We start from the raw sequence: 15146 nt of genomic DNA, 5'->3' as shown, positions 1-15146 counted from the left end.
CCCTTGCGCATGCGCACTTCGAACAAGACGCTCCGCTGTCCGTCACGCCCTTGCGCACGCGCACTCGGGCAGCCTACCAATCACTTTACGAAGCTCGCGCGGTTGGAACGAGCGGTGCGCAGGGGCAGTTGGGCGGCGTGCCTCCTTTCTCACCCCCCCTCCCCGCATAGCCTCAACTCTCGCGAGAAGTTCTGACGCGGCTCGGCGCTGGCGTAGCTGCGCAGGCGAGGTCCGCCGGCCCTTAGGGGGTGGGGGGGAGGAGCAGACGAGCATAGGCGGAGTGAGGGGCTAGAGCGGCCGGCGGGAAGTGGCGGCTCAGGGCCCAGCTTCCCCTCCCCAGCCCGCGCGCTCTGTCTGTGCGCCTGTGAGGAGACGGCCCTGGCGGAGAGAGCAGGTGCCGTGGGGGGAGGCCCCGTGAGACGGCCCCTGAGGGGGGCGGGGGGGGGTAGGAAAGGATGCAATGGGGAGCCGAGCCCCCCAGCCGCTGCCCCCCGGGGCTAGTGCTGGGCGCTGCCAGTGCGGGTGACATTAGCGGGGGGAAGGTGCCTCTGGATTGTTTTTGCGCCTTTTTATTTCCGTTGTGAGAAAGCTCCCGTCCCCTGTTGGAAAGCTCGTGGACGGTTCTTGGGGGCTGGTTCACGGCCCAGGGCTGCCCTCCTGTGGCCTGTGGCAGCCCCTCTTCGGAAAGGGGATTTATCTGTCCCTTCAGGAGACAGGCTCCTGCTAGATAACCGGGTGGCGGCCTTGTCCCAGATCACCAGTGTGCCCTCTTTCTTGGGAACAGCAGCCTCGAGACAGTAAGCATAGTGCTTCTGGCTGGGGGCAGAGTGCACTGGAAGCAGTCGATGCAAACTTCCCCTGTGGCTGTGTACCCCATTCCTGAGCTGCCCACCAATCCTGGGAGGCTTGGCTGAGGCTGCCAACAGGTATGCCATGTACGTGGAGATCTGCCCACTCATAAGGGGGCACAGATAGTATCTCCTCTCTTATAGGCTGCCAAAAAGCCAAGGATGGGAACAGCATACTCTCCAGGGTGGTGTGTTTCCTCTTCTCTCTGTCATGGCAGTAAGGAAATTCTGGGAAAACTAGAGATGGCAAGACCCAAAAGGCCTACATTGACAATATTAAACTTAACAAAAGTTTAATTCCTTGGCAGGTAAAACAATATTGATCAGCAGGTGTTTTCATGAAGTTTTTGGTGGACTGTTTAGTTTCACTGCAGCTTCTGTAAATAACCCCAGATGCTTTGCATGTTGTAACTTGCTATAATCTTAGTGCTTGTCTACACCTGGTTTTCATACTGCTTTAACTATCAGCACAATCCCCTAATGAGTGCCGTTATACCAATCTGTTTAGTCCCATAAATGTATCAGAATAATTTTTACTGTTGTAACTGTCCACACTAGAGGTTGTACTGATGTAACTGTATCAGCATAAAAGCTCACTCCTTACTGGAATAGTTCAACTTCTACAAAATCTTTGTAGAACAGGCCTTGGGGAATTGAAACAGAGAGCAGCACACATGTTTCAATAACAGTGTAGTAGGGAGCTATTTACTCTTACTTTCTAGCCCTAACAGAACAACACTGTTGCAAAAGCTGTACAAAATTAAGGTATTCATTCCCTTTAGGCTTGTAGAAATAGGCCTTATACTTGGAGTGCAGACCTAAAAAAGGAGAGACACTGGCTTGTATCAATTGGATTTAGTAGTCCTGGATATCTTCTGCCAATTTAAAACAGGTTTTGCTTTTTTCTCTTACTGCTTATTGCAAGAATATTCTAAAATCAGGAAAGAATTTAGTTTAATAACTCAAATATGCCAGCTGAAGCTGATACCCCAAACTAAGAACATGCCATTCTAACTTACTGTCTGTCGTTGTGATCTGATTTGTTGAGATGTATTAATATAAAGTAACGCGTTTGTACGTGCTTACTGCACTGTGCCGATTAGATTACGCAGCTTGCAGTTCTACACTATCCTACTTACCATCCAACTTTGACATCAGGTGTTTCTACTCCAGTTCCGGCAAGATGCCAGCAGCAATTGTGGAGAACAGTCAGGTTATCTGTGAAGTATGGGCAAACAATCTGGAAGAAGAAATGAGGAAAATTCGAGAAATAGTTCTCAGCTACAGCTACATTGCAATGGTAAATATTCTGTACTTCAATGATCACCTACCTGACTAAACTGAGAAATTTCAATGGGGGTAGCTTTATTGCTTGTATGTAAATATAAGTGTATTCTAAGGTAAATTTAAACTGAATAGTAAGTGGGGGAACAGTTGGAAAGCTGCTTGGCATTTAAAATGTTACTTGATTTTTTTTTTAATATATGGTCTTCCTCCAATATCTTGCTTAGCGTTTATGTAGATTCTCTGTGAAATCACACAAGTATACAGTGAGGCTTGAGGCCACGTTGAGCAGCTGAGATCTGTTAATGCTTAACAAGTAGGAATGTGGTATTTTGTTCATATAATAGAGTTTAAAAATAATTAAGATGCCTAGTTGGTTATAAGCTGTTTAATGTAGCTAGCATATTTTTCTTTTGAATGGCTAGTTCATATTGGCTTCATGCTGATATATGGCAACAGGCACACAAGTCACAACTTGTTAGCTAATAGGATTGGTTGCCTTTTATAATGGCCAGATACTGCCCCCTTATAGGAAAGAACATGATTTGGGTTCGAATCTTATGTTGACTTATTCAGATAAATTTGTTTAAAAGGTCCAAGAATCTTGTTGAGAAACAGTTTCAGGAGGGGAGTTTTGTAGGGGGAACTTTCAGACCTTAAAAAAAACCAAACCCATAAATCTGTATGTTTTACTTCATGATGTATGTCATAGTTACAGTATTTACAAAAAAACCCCAAACCCTTTTATCTTCACTTAGCATCTCTAAACCCCAAGGTATCCAAATTCCTTTACGAATCCACACTTACCATCAATAGCCATATTTGCCTTTTGAAGGTAGAGAGCGCTGTATATACTGTGGTACAGAAAAGAGACAATTTTTAATGGCACCCACTATGCAAGTGTGTAATTATGAATCAGTTCCATCATCACTGAAATGCACATACCTCTGGATGGATTGTAAAGGTGTTGAAGCAGGAGCTACCTCCTTTCCCATCTATAACCTCTTCCTTTTTGAGCTTTCAAAGTTGAAATTTAAGTAGAATTTGTTACATGACAATTCCATGGCCAAACTGGTGTCTGTCATGCATGATTGACGTAGAATCAGGGAGAAAGGAGATGTTGGGCTGTGGAAGAGACTGTCAAATACCTCAGGCTGAATTCTTGTATACACTTGCATTTCCCGTTAAATTAGACCTGGGTAGGCAACCTTCGGCATGTGAGCTGATTTTCAGTGGCACTCACACTGCCCGGGTCCTGGCCACTGGTCCGGGAAGCTCTGCATTTTAATTTAATTTTAAATGAAGCTTCTTAAACATTTTTATTTACTTTACTTATTTACTTTACATACGACAATAATTTAGTTATATATTATAGACTTAGAGAAAGAGACCTTCTAAAAACGTTAAAATGTATTACTGGCACGCAAAACCTTAAATCAGAGTGAATAAATGAAGACTCGGCACAGCACTTCTGAAAGGTTGCCGACCCCTGAATTAGACTATAGAAGATGCATGAGCATATCTGTGGGTGGAATTTACCCCACAAATCTGAAATAATAGTAGAGAACACACAAACATTACTGGCCAGATAAACTGTTTTTCATATATTATATATTTTCTCCATTATTAATGTCCCTCTTTCTTTACATTTTGTTCATGCAGAAGTTTATCAGTTTAGGGCACCTGGGGTGTTGTCTAGTAGTAGTGTCTCCCAGAAGCAATGATGATCTGCCACAACATGGGAGATCACAAACAAATAACCACTGTGCTGATTTTTAAAGTGTTTTTAGGACAACATGTGGTCATCAGATATAAAATAGGTTTTAGTAGATATTGGGGAGATAAAGGATTTATTCCAGGAGGGATTTTTTTTTTCTAGATATATGTAGCAACATTATAAACTAAAAGAAAGGGCACCATTGATAAGCGAATAGTAGCAGGAGCTAACAAACTGTATCACCACAGAAGAATCTTTTTTTTTTTTTTAAACGAAGGCCTGTTTATGAAATAGAAATTATCTAAAATTGTAGTTTCTCTTAGCATTCTCTAAACTTTTTGTTCACTTAATTCAGTTTTATTCTAGTTGTTCAAAGGGTATGAATTGTCCATCAGGTGTTCTAGTTATTAAATATAATTGGAGGATTTGACTTTAAAACTGTGAGCAGACTAGCCTTCTGGCTGGGAAATAAAAGTAAAACGGCAACTCTCCCTGAGAAGCACCAAAACCATTCAGAGAGGGGTATTTAATTTTTTGTACTTTTCCTTTACAAATGTTTAAATCAGTAGCAGTATAGTGTATGCGGTGTGTGGTGCTGGTTTAAAAAACATAGCAAAGAAAAGAAAAATGCTTCAGTAGGAAATGACTGTAAACCTATCGAGTGTTTGTTTCCTGAATTTATCTCCCAGCTTCCTGACTCCCCCTCCCCCCACACACGTGATTTTGCTTATTATTAATGAGACAGATTGGGAAACAGAAACATGGAGTGATTGTTGCATCAAGTCAGGGTATTGTACTCTTTGGCCCAGTGTTACCATTCCATACAGAAAGTTTTGTTATGGACAGGAATGCCTGTAAAATTCTGAGATTAAATGCTTGAACAATTTAGCTGTGGGCATCCTGTGATTTATCAGCTACATCATCCATCCTCCATATTTTAATATGGGAGTATACAGTCAATGAAAAATATCCCATTTTGGTAATACAGGAGTCATGGGAATACTTGGATCATGTGATCTATAATATCACTTTGAGTATGTGTGCCCAGAATAGATTAAGGACCCTGTTCTTCAGTATGTTAGTGTTGATGGGTTGTGTGTGCATACTTCTCCCCTAGGATCTCTAAAGTGTGCTGTAAAAGCTGTTCAGCTCAAGTATTCTTTACCTCCCTCATACAAATGTTTAACCTTTGTTTAATGTACTAATTTGTAAAAGCAGGTAAATCTTAAGGGTAGGCAAAATTTCTTATGTGGAGCTATCGCTCTAGGTTCAGGGTAGTTGAATTATGGGGAAGTTTTCTTTACCTTACTTCCTCCTCCTGTCTGAGTTTACATTTTGGTTCTAAATATGATAAGATCTTATGTATTAGTATTCCTTCCTGCCCACTGTACTGCATCTGTATTGCTAAGGGGGCTAAGTATGGATTTCCTGGTTGCTGTATAGTGGTTTAAGGTTGTGTAGTAAACAGCATTGAGAAAAAGCTGATAAAGCAAAAACTGTAATTTTGTACATATATATAAAGGCTGGGAAGTTTAGCATTGAGAGCTGCTAGTGTCAAACTGAATGTGCAACTTGCTGCTATAGCAAGGTTTAACTTTTCATGCTCCTTTCCTAGGATACAGAGTTTCCAGGAGTTGTAGTAAGGCCAATTGGAGAATTCCGCAGCTCCATAGATTATCAGTATCAACTTCTTCGGTGTAATGTTGATCTACTGAAAATCATCCAGCTGGGCCTAACTTTCACGAATGAGAAGGGGGAATATCCTTCTGGGATCAACACCTGGCAGTTTAACTTCAAATTCAACCTTACGTAAGTCTTCTGAGTCAGAGAACAATCCATTACTCCCTGCTCTTCCCATTATACTTCTACCTGGTGACAGCATGTTTCAGCATGTCCATTGCCAGCAATTGAGGCTGCACCAGGAAAATTCAGATCTCAGCACAAAAGGACTAAGTTGTAAGCCTTTCTGACACCATGAAAGATGTTGTAATACTCAGTCAAAGCCTAGTTAAAATATTGCTCTGGATCTGAGCTTCATAACATGTTGCTTGCTTGAGATTACCACCAGATAATTTAGTTCCAAACCTTGAGGTACCTTACATTTGCTTTTTGGAACCTGAAAGACTCTTCCTGGTTATGATTTTCTGTAAACTCCATCTCTGTTGTCCAGAAATAACAGATCTGCTCTCTTCTGGTTCTGCAACACTTAAAATCTATGCCTTTTCCCAGAGCTGTGCTGGAGTACAAGCTATGACCTAAGCCAAGAATATTAACCAAATTCCATTAGCTGTCCAGCAGCACTAATCTTGTCAAATAGAACAGGGCAGTGATTCTCAGTTTTCTCCATATCATGACTCCATGTAACAGCAGAAATAAGTTTCAGCACCCTTTCACATCTAGCCATAAAGAAAAGGTGGGTGTGCACGATAGTAGAACTGGCTGGACATTTTGTGACAATGTTTTTCTGTCAGAAAATGGCAATTTTTTGAAAGCTAAACATTTTGTAGAAATGCATTAATTCCAGCAAAATTTCATTTTGAACAAAACAGACAAAGCCTTTCAATAATGTCAAAATGTTCTGGTTTATCACTTTTGGAATGGAATGTTTCTGTATTTTTTATCTGCTTTTTGTTTTGATATTTCTTTAATATCAATTTTTAAAATTAAAAATGTCAATACAAATGAAACATTTTGATTGACCCCAAACAAATTTTGTTTTGAGATTTCATTTTGTGGGAAACTTCAAAATCATTGTTCCCATTCTGTTTCAGAATGGGGAAAAAAATTAACTTGTGAAACAGAAAATCCTGTTCCTGCCAAGCTCTATGTGATGCATCCCTTCTCCTCCTTCCTGGTCTTGTTTGGGAAGCCACAGAATAGGCAATAATTGGGGGGGGGGGGGAATATAACTTGATTTCTCAAATGGCATTGGAGATGAAGGAGAGTAATACATGCAGAGATGTGCAATGGCCTTTACTCTCACAACTCTGCTGACCGTATTTGAGCCACATCTGCTCACTTCTGTGACAATAATCTGTTTTGCTTCTGCTAACTAGCAGAGACAACAATGCTCAGAAACTGTCAGCCAACACAGTAAAGGTGGGTTCTTCTGGCTTGGACATCAGCTGTGGAATTAATAACCAAGTTACAATTGCAGAATCGCTATTGTTGGTGTTGCATAAGCCAGAAAGACGGTTGGTTGCGGTTGCAGCACCAGCAGTTTAGAGAACACTTTTACCTGTAATCTGAATTGATATGAAGTTCACTGAGACATAAAAAACAGTCCAGTGATGCCATTGTCCGTCACTGTACTAGTGTTTTGAACTGAAGTATTTGGAGAATTCTTCTTTTCAGCTATGAGCCTGCCAGATCAGCACATCTAATGCAAAACTGCCTTTCTCTTTTAGGGAGGACATGTACTCACAGGATTCCATAGACCTCCTTGCAAACTCTGGGCTGCAGTTCCAGAAGCATGAGGATGAAGGGATTGATACCTTGCACTTTGCAGAGTTGCTCATGACCTCAGGGGTAGTCCTCTGCGACAATGTGAAATGGCTCTCATTTCACAGGTTGGTGCCAGAGGAATTGAAAGTGCGTTGCTTATCAGAGAACATTGAAGCAGCGAAATGAATAATCTTCTTGTCAGATTCACTCCCACCTTTGATCTTAATGAATAAAACACAGATTTTAAGGAGATGAATTTATAACTCTAGTTTCAGTTTTCCAGCTATGTAAAGTACAAACTGTTCCTATCCAACTTATCTGGTGTTGGAACTTCCTTTGCCCTAAACTCTAGACTTTGAAAACTTTCCCCTTTGAAAGCAGGAGTTATTAACAGAAAACTGAAATAAAAGACTAAGGAACAGCTTATTAAACTCCCAACTCATGTGCATTGTAAACTAAAGGGTTTGTTTTTCTGACCCTACCACAGTGCTGCTTTCTCCCTTTTATGAGCATCATTAGTATGCAAGTTTACTGGACAGAGGAAGAGGTCTGTGTAGCTGAATTGCCCCTCTTGTAGTTGGCTCTTGAACCACTTAAGTGCACAGCCACTTTCTCATCTGTCGGTCACCCAGGTATCACTCCTGGAGGTGAGGATAAAAGGCATGGGATCCTACGCTTTATGCCTTCTTATCTGACCTATTAAACATTGCTCCAGCCACTGAGGCCAAGTTTACACTAGGAAAAAGTTTACACTAGGTAGACAAGGCAAGTGGTAGGAAGTCCTACCTTGAGGTAGGTGGTTGAGGTAAGCCCTACGCTCCCACTTAGGGAAGTGAGTAAAATTTGATAAGCCCCTGAGATGTTAGGGTCTGAATGATATGCAGTAGAGAGCCATCACTGTGAGGAAGGGATATTGCTTTTTTTGTGGCTGCTGCTGACTTACCAGCTTTTGCACAATTCTCTCTCAGTGGCTATGACTTTGGCTACATGGTGAAACTGTTGACGGACTCCAGGCTTCCAGAGGAGGAACACGAGTTCTTCCATATCTTGAACCTCTTCTTCCCATCCATCTATGATGTCAAATATCTAATGAAGAGCTGCAAAAACCTTAAGGTATTTAGTTCTTGTCAGTAACTGTGTTGAGCTAAGAACGTATTGGGATTTGCCTTGTTTATAACATTCTATTCATAAGTGTGTAATAAGCCAAAATAGGGGTTGGTTGCAGATGTACAATATTTTAAAATTTGGTGGTGAGGGGTAATTCCTCTGGCTTTAGGTAAGTGTAGCCATGTAATGGCACTATTTACATACGACAGAAAGATTTGTTTTACCTCCTCTGCTCTTTTGACTAATCAATTAGGGAATAGTTCACAGGATCCATAGGGTATTTATTTCTGAAGCCTGCTGAGACTGGGCATACTTGTCCTCTCTCTGAAAAGACGTGGATCAGCATTTTCCTTTTAAACGAATTACTGCATAACTTGGAAAACTGCTAAAAGCTGAAATCAGTTCATCAACTTCCAGTCCCAGAGTTTTTCCGTTCCCCAGAGCTGAGTTGTTGTTTCCTGTGGTATGTCATCTGAGCACTGGAATGCCCAAGTTCTCATCCCAATTCTGACAGTGTGGCTTTCGGCAAGTATTTAACCTCTCTGCCTCACTTCCCTTGTCTGCAAAATGGGAAGAACATGTACCTATTTCCCAGCTGCATTGAGGTTGTATTAACATTTGCAAAGTTTTTTAATATTTAGCACCTATGGGGCTATTCATCGTCATCTTTCTATGATATTGAACTGAGAACTTGGCTGTTCCAGTGCTCAGATGACCTAGCATTTGTCACTCTTTTGTTTTTTTAATCAATACTGGCACATCAGCTGTGATTAACTCTAAAGGCAGCCATTAACCTTCATGTCTAGCGGAAGCATGGTACGTGGTAGCACTGGGAGGGGAGCGATTCCAGGTTACTAAGTCAGTGTGTTTTCTCTCATTGTAGGGAGGCCTTCAAGAAGTTGCAGATCAGCTGGATTTGCAACGAATTGGACGACAGCATCAGGCAGGATCAGACTCTCTGCTCACAGGAATGGCATTCTTCCGAATGAAAGAGGTATCCCTAGGTCCCTCTCCTCCTCCTAACAGCAAGATGAGGGGAACATAGTTTATGGCCTAACTTTCCCCTCCCCTGCATGCACTCCCTGGCCTTTTCATTTTTGGATCCTTATTGTCAGCCCTTTAGACCTTAGACTAGCAGTCGTGAAACTCAGTAGCGTTGGCAAAAATTTCTTCTCCCCCCATGGGTTTGTTGATTGCAGCCACTTCTGGGGTGGAGGATGGCATTTAAACAGAGCTGTACTTTGGGGTCAAAGGCACTATAAAAAATGGAGAAATTTTTTCCCCCTACAGTTGTTCTTTGAGGACACCATTGATGATGCAAAGTACTGTGGGCGGTTATATGGCCTTGGCACAGGAGTGGCACAGAAACAGAATGAGGATGTGGACACAGCCCAAGAGAAGATGAGCATCTTGGCTATTATCAACAACTTGCAGCAGTGATAACTGGGTACCACTCGGCAAGATATGGTCCCAGAGTGGCAGCTGCAGTCCTAAACTGTTTCCAGCAGTCTCTCTCATCCAAATGACGTCCAACAGTATGCATTTGGCATGAGGACTAGAGATTTGCTGAAGACAAAAGATGCTCCTCATTTTGGTTCAAACTTAGAAGAGGGGAGTTTATAACAATGGCAGCATTGGTGACTTGCCATCTTTTTAGTACCAAGGACAAGAGAGAGAGAATTAATGTATATACCTCTATTTTCTTCCTTTTAAAATATACTGAATCTGCAAGGAAGACTTTACTCCAGAATATTCAGCACAACTGAGGTTCTGAAATGCCAGTGAAATCAGAGACAAATGCATTTGCAGATTGTGCTTTAAGAAGCTTATTTTAAATTTTTTGGTTGGCTGTAAGGGTGACATCTGCCCCTCACCCTTTGCTTGTTTTTATCTTTGTGTATTCTGTAGAAATGACCCACTCGTTCATGGCAGAGTTTTGGGACAGGATAATGTAAAAGACTTTCCCTGGAGCTAAAACATTGAAATAGATCTGTCTTGGTAACAGTCAGACATGGTGTATCTGAAGCTAAGGCAACCACCTTCATAGCTCCTAATTCAGTACAATTTCCCACTTTCTTTAGTACTGTTGTGCCAGAGAGGTGTGTCCCACCTGTAAGACTCATCTGTCTTCTCATAGGATTAATACAATAAACTGTTCTGCAATTGTTTAAAATGGCCTAGAAGTTTGCCTTTTCCAGAAGATTTGTAACAGTTTGGACCAAAACTGATGTTTACTTCAGCTACTTGATATTACCTGATAATGTGGAAGATTTTACCCTTTTCATTACAGCATGAGCAAGTTTAGTAGGTGCATAAATGTGAAAAAGTGGCTCTAGTTTTATATTTTAGTTATTTAACAGCCTGGCAAAGCAATTGGATTTCCCTTTTATAGAGAATATCCCAAGGGTGGGAGGCTCACAATTCTGACTTTTTAAAATATTAGATATTCTAAAAGCACACACCTATATTTTTGAACAGCTTGGAACTATGTTTAAAAGAAAACCCAAAACTTTTGCCCAGAGCAAATTAAAACTCTATTTCCGAGTCTTGCATTTTAACAAGCTTATAAAAATTCTTGATTTTTTGCAATGATTAAAATGTTATAAGCTGGTATTTAAAATGTGTGTAAATACTATTGATGTTTTTAATTTTGTAAAATAAAGATTTTTTTTTAAACCACTTATCGGTTTTGATCTTTTCTAGTTAATTCTAACACTTACTGCAATTATTGAACCTGCAGCCAAGTACCTCATGGAGAGCAACTAACAGTTCTACATTAACTTTTCCAAATTTTCTATAGGTAAATGCAGCAGGATATGAGCATGGCAGCATTGACCAGACAGACTAACGCAACTGTGCTTCATCTAAGAATTAATGGATCTTTACCTGCTGCACATTGCTGGTTGTGGGATACCCCTTAACCAACTCCAGGTGCCTAGTTTGTATCTTGGGACAGATTATGTTGGCTGTAATGAATGTGAGAGGTTCTACAGTTCAGAAAAGGGAATGAACACATGATTAGAGGGGAGCTGTACCCCAGCCCTAAATACATGTTAATGGGGGCTGTTGGTTCCCCGGTCTGTTGAGGTGAGAAACAGAGCAGAGTTTTCTTATGCTGTGTTCTCTTGGAGCCTTGCCAGTATGTAAGCTGACTGTTTCCCTTGTATCTTTGTCTTATGGTGAGGGCAGCAGCTTCCTCCAGGCACAGCTATGCCTGCCTTGGCAGAGGGTGAAGGGCACTTCCTTATGGAGCAATAGCACCCTCTTCTCGTTTCCAGGCATCTTGCCTTGCACACAACCACCATGATTCTAGGGTTACCTAGTTCTCCGTGGACCACCTACAAGGGTTCATCAGACCAATATTTGGGACTTCAGGTCTATAAATGATCTTTTCCTTAGCATAATGAATATACTGCTCCCTATCTCTGCTCTGCCAAAGCAGTTTTAATACTCTATTAAACCTTCCCTTCTATCCCTTTAGGTCAAGTTTACATGCTGGACCAGAACAAGTGCTCCAGATTTACTCATCCTGAATTTCCTTGCCCTTGTATGTAAATTCATCCTTCTGCACACTTGCTGGTCTCAGTTACAGGGGTTACTGGACCTGCATGCTGCACTCTTACTCAGCAAAACACGCTTAGGCTGCTGCTCAGCTTTTTGTGACGGCAAAAGTCTGGGCTTCAAGGGAAGAATTGACATTTCAAATTAAAACAAGCAAAGCCTTATGTGAATCCTGAGGCTAGTTGTACATGAAACAAAGGATCAACAGTTACTTAGTTCACCTCTAACGCTGACTGATTACACATACCAAAGGCCTTGATTTTTACATCCCACCTGCACTACTGTTAGAGCCAAATATACCATCAATGTAGCAACAGGAGGAACCTACTTTCCTCTTCAGCAAACATTCATAAAAGGTTGCCACTCCTACCTTTCCCCTAAGATGAACATGAAGAGACTTCATTTAGTCAGGAAAATTTCTTGTTTGACAGAATTGAACCTAAAGTAGCATATGGTACAATGTGAATAAAACCTGACTGTCAGCTCAATACTAATACCCTTAAAAAATAACCTCAGGTTTTTTTCTCCCCAACCACCTTTCAAAATAAATTCAAAAGCTCAAAATGTAAGACTTTTATTTAAAGAGAAAGCAATACCCCCCTTCCCCCCCCCCCCCAAAAAAAACAACCTCATGTGCCCAAGACAAACTGGGTTTAGTAGGTTGCTTAAAATTAAATCAAGTTACTGGTCTTTAATTAGATAGCAACTACTACCTTTTTACTGCCAAAGTGTGGATGTAGCGGTCTAATTTGGTTACAAATGTGTATGTAAATTCAAGGGCTCCTCTGGCATAATTTCCCCTCCCCCCACACTTTTAGAAAAAGTTAATTTAGACAAGATGTATATATTAAAGGCAAAGGGCCCTAGCTTTCCACTTTTACAAGCCCAGTATCAATTATGCAGCTGTAAGGGGCCATTAGTAACTGACAGTTAGTGGGAGTCTGTCTGTATACTTGATTTTTGGTACTCCATTTTCTAGAACAAAGCATTCTCCAAAGTATGGTGACCAGAGACAGTTCTTCACTTCAAAAAGAACAGTACAGCCCTGGCTTGGAGCAGCTGCTGGTAACTCAGGCTGCCCAGGCTTGAATATAACTTCACGTTAAGAACTTTCTGCAGATTTTTTCATAAACTTTAGCTCTGCTGTATTTCCTAACCAGGTCCAAGGCCTGTTGCTGCAGTTCTGGACTCAGCTCTGTGGGGCACTGGGATCCAATGTGAAGTAGCACAAGGCCACACTCCAGCACATCTGGGAACGGGAAGACCTGCAAAGAGAACCATAGATGTTAACTGTTCTTTAAAGCGGGGGGTACTAGCATGTAAAGTAATTCAGGGAGAGGGAAACCATCTGTGGAAATATTGCAGACAGTAGCACAAAGTGGAAGAGCACTTGGGAAAAGCAAATCTTTTGCTGCAGTTTTATGCATTCCCTTTTCTAGTACAGAATATTTGTGTTTAGCCAAGTTTGTTTCCTCCTTCTTGAGCTTGTATTCAGGAACTACAGCCACCTTCTACTTTTACTCCCCTCTTCTAAGCACACATGGGTTTATATTGATTTTTTTTTTAAATATCATGTGTTAATCATTTAATTTCAGCTGTTATTATTGCTGAGCTAGTAAGAAGTATTTATTTACACATGGCGAATTGCCTGCCAGGTGCAAAGCTGCAGACCTCTCGAGACATCTATACAGACTTGTGTAGTGCTGGGGAGGAGCCACTGGTCAAGATACATGTAGGAACCAGTGACATGGGGCAAAGTTTGGAGAGAGAGGTCCTCAAGGCCGCTGTTAGGTAAGAGATTGAAGACCAGGATGTCCATGGTAGGCAGAACTGCAGGGTTTCAGGGCATGGATGAGATGATGGTGTTCGGAAGAGGGATTTAGGTTTATTGGGAACAGAGGAGTCTAGATGGAAAGGATGGGCTCCACCTAAACCAAAACAGAATGAGAGTGCTGGCATGTAAAATTAAAAAGGTCAGAGGAGTTTTTAAACTAAAGCATAGGGAAAAGCTCACAGGTGTGGAGGACAGACACATCCCTTAGGGGAGGATTTATTAAGGAGGATACTTTATATCCTACAAAACCAGAGAGGATAGAAGCTGATAAAAGTACAGGTAGAACAATGAAAAAAGAGTTCCATTCAATTACATCAGTCTATTGACAAATTTTATAAGTGCTTGTCTACAAATGCAAGACATCTAAATACAAAGATGGATGAACTCAAGTTCATGTATTAAATGAAGATATTAATATAATAGGCATCACAGAAACGTGGTAGAATTATGATAATTAATAGACATGGTAATACCAGGGTACCAAATATACAGGAATGAGAGTAGGTTGTGCTCGTGGGGAAGTGGCACTATCTGTGAAAGTCAAATATAGTAAAAATCTTAAATGAATCAAGCAGTATCATAGAATCTCTATGGGTAAAAATACCTTGGTTGAATAGTAAGAGCATAGCTTAAATCAGTCTCTGTGCCATGGACAAATGTGACCCAGTAGATATAGTGTACCTGGACTTTCAAAAAGCCTTTGACAAGATCCGTCACCAAAGACTCTTAAGCAAAATAAGCAGTCATGGGATGAGAGGAAGGTCCTCTCAGTGGATCAGAAACTAGTTAAAAAGATAAGAAACAATGGGTAGGAATAAATTATCAGTTCCCACAGTGGAGAGAGGTAAACAGTAGGGTCCCTAAAGGATCTGAACTGGGACCGGTGCTGTCCAGCATACTCAGAAATGGTCTGGAAAAAGGGGTAAACAGTGAAGTAGCAAAGTTTGCAGATGAAACAAAATTACTCAAGATAGTTAAGTCCAAAGCTGACTGCAAAGACTTAAAAAGGGATCTCACAAAATGGCAAATGAAATTCAGTGTTGCTAAATGCAAAGTAATGCACATTGGAAAACATAATCCCAACTATACATACAAAACAATGATGTGTACTTTAGCTGTTACCACTCAAGACGAAGATCTTGGACTTATTAGGGACAGTTCTCTGAAACCATCTGTTCAATGTGCAGTGACAGTCAAAAAAGCAAATGGAATGTTAGGAACCACTAGGAAGGGGATAGATGATAAGACAAAAAACATCATAATGCCTCCACATACATTCATGGTACATCCACACTGTGAATACTGCACGTGGTTCTGATCACCCCATCTGAAAACAGATACATTAGAACTG

General features: G+C 41.1%; 2 protein-coding genes across 12 annotated transcripts in view; one reads left to right on the top strand and one right to left on the bottom strand.

Annotated features, from left to right (window-relative positions):
* The first annotated feature begins 107 nt into the window (after nt 1-107).
* On the top strand, nt 108-10897 carry CNOT8 (CCR4-NOT transcription complex subunit 8). Of its 9 annotated transcripts, none has more exons than XM_039485586.1 (8): nt 253-394; nt 785-935; nt 2007-2148; nt 5465-5658; nt 7257-7418; nt 8262-8406; nt 9284-9394; nt 9691-10897. In XM_039485586.1, coding segments are annotated over exons 2-8 (906 nt in total). In that variant the 5' UTR covers nt 253-394; nt 785-933; the 3' UTR covers nt 9841-10897. The 9 variants fall into 9 exon arrangements, with proteins under 9 accessions (XP_039341526.1, XP_039341523.1, XP_039341527.1 ...); XM_039485594.1 differs by lacking the exon at nt 785-935 and adding an exon at nt 993-1156 and having other exon boundaries at nt 256-394; nt 2022-2148; XM_039485591.1 differs by lacking the exon at nt 785-935 and adding an exon at nt 993-1156 and having other exon boundaries at nt 256-394.
* Nucleotides 10898-12574: 1677 nt separating this feature from the next.
* GEMIN5 (gem nuclear organelle associated protein 5) overlaps nt 12575-15146 on the bottom strand; it is a 30468-nt gene continuing 27896 nt past the window's right edge. For all 3 annotated transcript variants that reach the window (XM_039484791.1, XM_039484790.1, XM_039484792.1), the window contains exon 28: nt 12575-13226. In XM_039484791.1, coding sequence (XP_039340725.1) covers nt 13059-13226 — 168 coding nt within the window. In that variant the 3' untranslated portion in view covers nt 12575-13058. The remainder of the gene's footprint in view (nt 13227-15146) is intronic.

This window comes from Mauremys reevesii, linkage group 8, assembly GCF_016161935.1.
Source record: "Mauremys reevesii isolate NIE-2019 linkage group 8, ASM1616193v1, whole genome shotgun sequence".
In the NCBI taxonomy this organism is placed as follows: Eukaryota; Metazoa; Chordata; order Testudines; family Geoemydidae; genus Mauremys; species Mauremys reevesii.
The sequence above is the reverse complement of the archived record's forward strand: the minus strand, read 5'-3'. Positions and strand labels throughout refer to the sequence as shown.

Coding starts and splice junctions, on each gene's coding strand:
- CNOT8 (XM_039485586.1), top strand. Junction 5,659..7,256: donor AACTTCAAATTCAACCTTAC/GTAAGTCTTCTG, acceptor TTTCTCTTTTAG/GGAGGACATGTACTCACAGG. Junction 8,407..9,283: donor AGAGCTGCAAAAACCTTAAG/GTATTTAGTTCT, acceptor CTCTCATTGTAG/GGAGGCCTTCAAGAAGTTGC.